At 46.2% G+C, this 6,000-nt stretch overlaps 1 protein-coding gene across 1 annotated transcript in view; it reads left to right on the top strand.

Moving 5' to 3' along the window:
- Positions 1 to 2,914: 2,914 nt before the first annotated feature.
- The window catches only part of LOC130121578 (mediator of RNA polymerase II transcription subunit 13-like), an 89,773-nt gene continuing 86,687 nt past the window's right edge, over positions 2,915 to 6,000 (top strand). The window contains exon 1 of the mRNA XM_056290424.1: positions 2,915 to 3,053. Coding sequence (XP_056146399.1) covers positions 2,915 to 3,053 — 139 coding nt within the window. The remainder of the gene's footprint in view (positions 3,054 to 6,000) is intronic.

Below are 6,000 nucleotides of genomic sequence, written 5' to 3'. Positions count from 1 at the left end.
TACAGGGAGATGAATTGGTTTTCGAAACTGATTTGGTTTTGAGAGGGGCAGCAGCTTCTACAGCAGATGCACAAAGATAATTAAAATGGCTAACCATGTCATCAATATGTGAAAATGATGACCCACCTTGATCCAACACAGAAGAAGTCGAAGAAAGTGTGACTATGGGCTGACCGTTAACGAGGCGACATTTTACAGTGCGCTTCTGGGTTGAAATGGCTGGATGTAAAAAAGTATCAAACATAATAAATTTATGGTCAGGGATAAAAGCATTAAATTTTAGAGAGATAAATGTCATGCCCAAGGAAAAACTAGGTCAAGTATATGGCCACGGATATGGGTGGGACCCTTTACATGTTGTAAAAAATTAAAAGACTGAATTACACTAATAAAATCACTTGCTGAGGCATTTGTTGCATCATCTACATGGAAATTAAAATCACCAGCCATAATCACTTATCATACTTGACAACCGCAGCAGCAATAAAATCAGAGAACTCAGACGGGCGGTAAATGACAGTTCAGCATACAGGATAAGTGTAGCTGATAAGAACACATGAGAGCCTCAGAGCTGGTAAATTTCCTAACAGTAAGAAGAGAGCGAAAACCACAGCTTGGCCTCCGCCGCGGCCACTAAGCCTAGGGGAGTTAAAATAGCTAAAGTTTGGGGGGCAAAGCTCCAAAAGTTGACTACATTCTCCTTCTTTCAGCCAGCTTTCAGTGAAGAAATATAAATCTAATTTGTGGGATAAAATGAAGTCATTTAAGACAAATATGTTATTAGAAAGAGACCTACTTTAAGGTCAGGAATGTTCAGGAGCGGAGTTATAAATATGGGCCTAATCAGATTAAAATAGGTTTTGCATCCTGCATTATTGCATTTGTTGGTCTGTTATATCAGCATCAGAATCATGTTTACTGGCCACGTAGGTTTGCACATACGCGGAATTTGTTTCCGGTTTCGTGGCTCTCTCACTGTACTTAACATAGAATAACAACACTACAACACAACAATCTTCAAATACGTATATACACAAGGATTCACTTGTACAGGTGAAATAAGAGGTGATAAGGTGCAGTGGTGCAGAGAATATATCAGAGATGCTGAAATTGATGTTAGCAGGTTACTTACATACATGCCTGAGGTCGATGGACATGACAGAGCGTACCAGTATACCATGACAAAGCATACCAGTACAATGTAAAGTACAGTATATACAAAACGGTTGGATTTATTTGACAGTGTTAAGTGTTCACTTGAATGACAGCTCGTGGAAAGAAACTGTTGTTATATCTGGTTGTTTTGGGGCACAGTGCTCTGTAGCGCCCACCAGAGGGTTGGAGTTGGAACAGGTTGTGACCAGGGTGTGATAGGTCTGCAGAGATGTTGCCTGCCTGTTTCCTGACTCTGGAGGTGTTTAAGTCCTGAATGGAGGGCAGGTTGGCACCAGTGATTTTCTCTGCAGACCTAACTGTCCGTTGTAGTCTGTCCCTGTCCTGTTTGGCGGTCGAACCAAACCAGACTTTATTGATTATCACTGGGGTGATAGAGATGCTTTCTGGATTGTCACAAGACTTATTTGGGCTGTAGGGGGAGCTGGTGGTACAAGCAGGAGGTGAAGAGGTCACTGGGGGCGATGAAGAGCAGTCAGTGACTGGTGGGTGTGTAGTCCAGAGCGGTTGTGGAGGGAAGAGCAGTAAGTCAGTGACGAGAGGCAGTAGTAACGGCCTGAAAAATGTTTGCTGAAAGTGAACTAGTGCCATGGAAGCTGGGATGGATACTGTCTTTACTGAAAAAAGGAAGCTCCTTCCCAGAAAAGACAATTATCATTAGCATAATTATCCCCACCAAATTCCTTCTGTCATTTCTATCACACTGGTGTTATTATACAGTAAATATATCATGCAAACTCAAAAATTAAACCGCGAACATAATGTTAATGACGTGGCACTCAAATCACTGAACGTGTTAAACAAAGACATTGCGCAGATCACATTGCCTTGGGATGTTCTTGTTGTGCATGATATGGAATGAATGATGCTGCCTTGCTGATGGTGCTAAATCAGAAGAGAGATGGATGATGGGCAGGGATAGACAGAAGTTTTCTGTACCACCACATGTATTTGACCATAGACCTACTGTGATATTCTGTGCTACATATTGAATTGGGTCAGTGATAAAGAGGGGCATAATAATAATAACTTTATTGGTATAGCCCTTTTCAAGGTACACAAAGACGCTTTACATAAAATAAAAAAACTTAAAAGCAGTACACTAAAAGAATGAATCATCATCACCATCATCATCATCATCATCATCATCAGTTCCGTAACCTATGGAGGTCGTAGGAGCACAGCTGATGCCTCACCAAGTCTCTTCCACCGTTAATGGTGATTGAGTTTGGTTGAGTCGTCATTGTGTTTCAGTAGGGGGCATACCTGGTGGTCCCTATCTCCTCTCCGGGTATGGATGGATGGCCGTTGGTTCACAGAGGAACTTGTCCGCCCATTGACGGGTTTTGGTTTTAGTCCTGCTGGGTGTCCAGACCCCCTCCTCACAACAACCGAAGGGTTGAAGCGGGGGTGCCGGTTTGGTCGCCGACGACCCGACGGGTGCAGTTTAACGTCGCACCTAGGACAAAAGAAAGAAAAGAATAAAAGAATAGAAACACAACATTAATCACACATTAAAAGCAATTCTGAAGAGGCGAGTTGTGTTTAGTGATGTGAACATGGACAGATGGGTGCAGTCTCTGCTGTGTTTGGGGAGGGGGTCCAGAGGCAGGGGGCAGCTATGGTGAAAGCTCTGTCGCCCCCGGTACAGTAGTTGGTCCTGTGGGGTGGAGACCGGAAGTTGGCTGCGGGAAGGAGTATGGCAGTGGAGCAGGTTGGTGAGGTAGGAGGGAGCCTGGTTATGGAGGGCTTTGTGAGTGAGGAGGAGGACTTGGAATCGGATCCGTCGTGGAACAGGGAGCCAGTGGAGGTTCTGAAGGACAGGGGTGATGTTGTCCCGGGAGCGGGAGTGGATGGGCAGGGGTTCTGGATGTACTGGAGTTTGTTTCTGCCAAGTCCAGTCATACACGGGTATTTTTGAAAACGGGGTTTTTCCTTCTTTGTTCTTAAAAAAACAAAAATCCTGTCCACACAAGAACCGTTTAAAAAAATCCCCGTCCAAATGAAAACACAAAAATGCTAATCAACACAATGAATGCGCTGTCAAGAGTCAAGAGCATGCCAAACCAGCAGGGGGCGATATAACCCTAACCCTAGAGCCATGTTGGCCAATCGGAAGCCAACAAGCCAAAAACTCTGTTTTCCCTGCCTACACGTCAGCACTGAAAACGGGGTTTCTGAAGATCTGGTGGAGTTTTCCAGAAGGTCCGTTTTCAGTGACGTAAAACGCAAGTTCGCACATGGGCGAAGGGCCAAAAGACGTTTTCAGAAACGCCCGCGTACGTGTGGACAAGTCAACCCGTAGCATCAGGTGCAAGGCTTGAACAGTTGGTGTACAGTTAATCCGCGTCGCTCTCTTGCCTGAACTTGGTAGTTCAGCGTCATGCCTTTTTTATTCCTGCTTGTTGTTTTCAATCATCCACTTTGCCTCTTGTTTCATGCATGTCTGTGTTTTTTCCTTTTTTCTCTCCTTTTCTTCTTCTTTGTGCAGTGTAATGACTGCCTCCCCCAGAGCGTGTGTAATGTACAGCTGTGCCTGTGAAATAGATCCCTCCTTGCATGTGGAGTGGTTGAATCCTCCGAGAATTACACAGGCACTTCATTTGCTCCGCATGCACTTGTCTTTCGCTACTCTCTCTCTCTCTCTTTCTCTCAAACACACGCACGCACAGAGACCAGACATTGGCTCACTCCTCATACCCACACCCTTTCTTAATGTTTATTTGTCTGTCTTTTCCCGGTGTCGCCACCCTCACCCCTGTGTCAGGGGCTGGTGGCAGGGAAGGTGCCCCAGGCTGCAAGTGTCCATATCACCCCCCCCCCTCGCTCCGACAAGCTCTGTAGCAAGACAGCGGCCACAGACACTTATTAAAAAATAAATAAATAAACATGAATGTGTTGTATTAATACAGTGAAATATGGTCTTGCTTTGTCAGGACGAGGGGATGCTTAGGGAACCTGGGGGATTGTGGTGAAAGTGCAAGTTGCAGGTGAAGAGAGAGGTGTCGTCTCTTCATCGCTGGGATGGGTGGGCGTCTGTGTACCTGCACCTTGCAGCTTGGTCGGTGCCCTGGCAGAAATCAAGGCAGGGTGCAGACTTACCTTCACTGGTACTTCACACGTTTATTTAAATACATGTATAAGCAGCAGAAGACACAAGGGAGGACATAGCTTGATCTTTTATCTAAGCCTGTAAGACCATTGTGTATCGTTTGTGTGTGTGTGTGTGTGTGTGTGTGTGTGTGTGTGTGTGTGTGTGTGTGTGTGTGTGTGTGTGTGTGTGTGTGTGTGTGTGTGTGTGTGTGTGTTTTAAATATCTGTCAAGTGTACGCTGACTTAAAATAGGTCTTCTGGTCTTCTCCAACCCCTGATCCATTCCCAATTAACTCCTAGTTGATCCAAAAATTAGGTGTTATCAAAATGTTATGCATACATCTGGGAGTTGAGACATGGTGATCTGCATACCTTGGGGGCAATCAAAGCTGAAAACCGGAGTATTAAATTGAGACAGCACATCCAGGGCCGATTGGTACTGTAATTTACTACTGCATGTGCTCACACTGTTCTTGGTTGTGTGGGTTTTTTTTCTTCTTCTAGTGAAATTCCCCTATCATCAGAGCCAACTAAAGCAAACACAGTGCTACAAAGTCAGTGTGTTGAGGAGTGGGGGGGGGGGGAGGGGGGGGGGTTGAGTGGTGGAAGGGAGGTAGAGCAGCCATTGGGGCCAGGCCCTGGGGCTTGTTGTGTTGACATGGCCTGGATGGACGCCAGCCAACCCTTCCTACCCTCCACTTTGACCCCTAACTTAGAAGGGGTGTGGCTGGTCTAGTTGCATATGTGACTTTCCGGGGCCAGACTTGTGCTGTAGAGGTGAAGGAGGAGAGAACAAGGAGGTGCTGGGTTAAACAATACATGTGTGCATACAGTCACCACCATGCCTTTTTATTCCTTTATATGTGTAACCATGCAGGCACATACTGTACTCAGCTTGTATTGGACTGTCTGGGTGTGTTTACAGACACACACACACACACACACACACACACACACACACACACACACACACACAACACACCACACAGTTACACCATGGTCCCCTCCTTTTTCTTTTTTTTCTTTTTTTTCCTGCCTGACTCACCCCCAGAACTATGCAAGTGCTCAAACTCATTCCCCTAATTGACTCCAGATTTCCCCCCTCATCTCTGCATTTCCCCTCCTCCTCGCTGTCATTCCTGCTCCTGGTTCTGTTCATCTTTTTTTTTTTTGGGCTCCCTTGGTTTCAGTGCCTGCCTCACGGCTCTTTTGTTTGCATATGCCGATTTATGGGCTCCCCTCTTTCCTTCGCCCCGTCCCCCTGACCTCATCTTTTCTGTTCCTCCTTAATTATCCGTTATTCCGAACCGGGGGGGGGGGCTGTCTTTTCTGAAGCACTGCTGATGTGCTGAAGTTTGATGCGGCGGTACTCCCACCTGATTTAAGAGTTTGTTTAGTGAAGCCAATACTGATGATTGGACCCATCACAGTCACACACACAAAAAAAGATGCTGCCAAGTTGCAAAGGCTGCATGGGTAGAACCTGAGGGATACTTGATGGGCATCCCGTGTGGCAGCTGCGCTGATGTCTGCCAGGGAAACTCGAGACCCTCTTGGGTCACAGTATCCACGAGGTTTGTCTTTGTGGACACAGCTCTTATGAGCTTGCATGGCTGCCAAACTTTTCTTCTATGTCTGCGCCCGAGGCCTCGGGACGGTTGTGCGCCATGCTGTGCTGTTGCCGCTGCCGTAACTGTTGCACATCCCAGTGCAAAGTTGGGGGGTAAGGTTAAG

Source organism: Lampris incognitus, chromosome 12 (assembly GCF_029633865.1).
Source record: "Lampris incognitus isolate fLamInc1 chromosome 12, fLamInc1.hap2, whole genome shotgun sequence".
NCBI lineage: Eukaryota > Metazoa > Chordata > Actinopteri > Lampriformes > Lampridae > Lampris > Lampris incognitus.
This window is presented reverse-complemented; position numbering and strand designations above follow the sequence as displayed.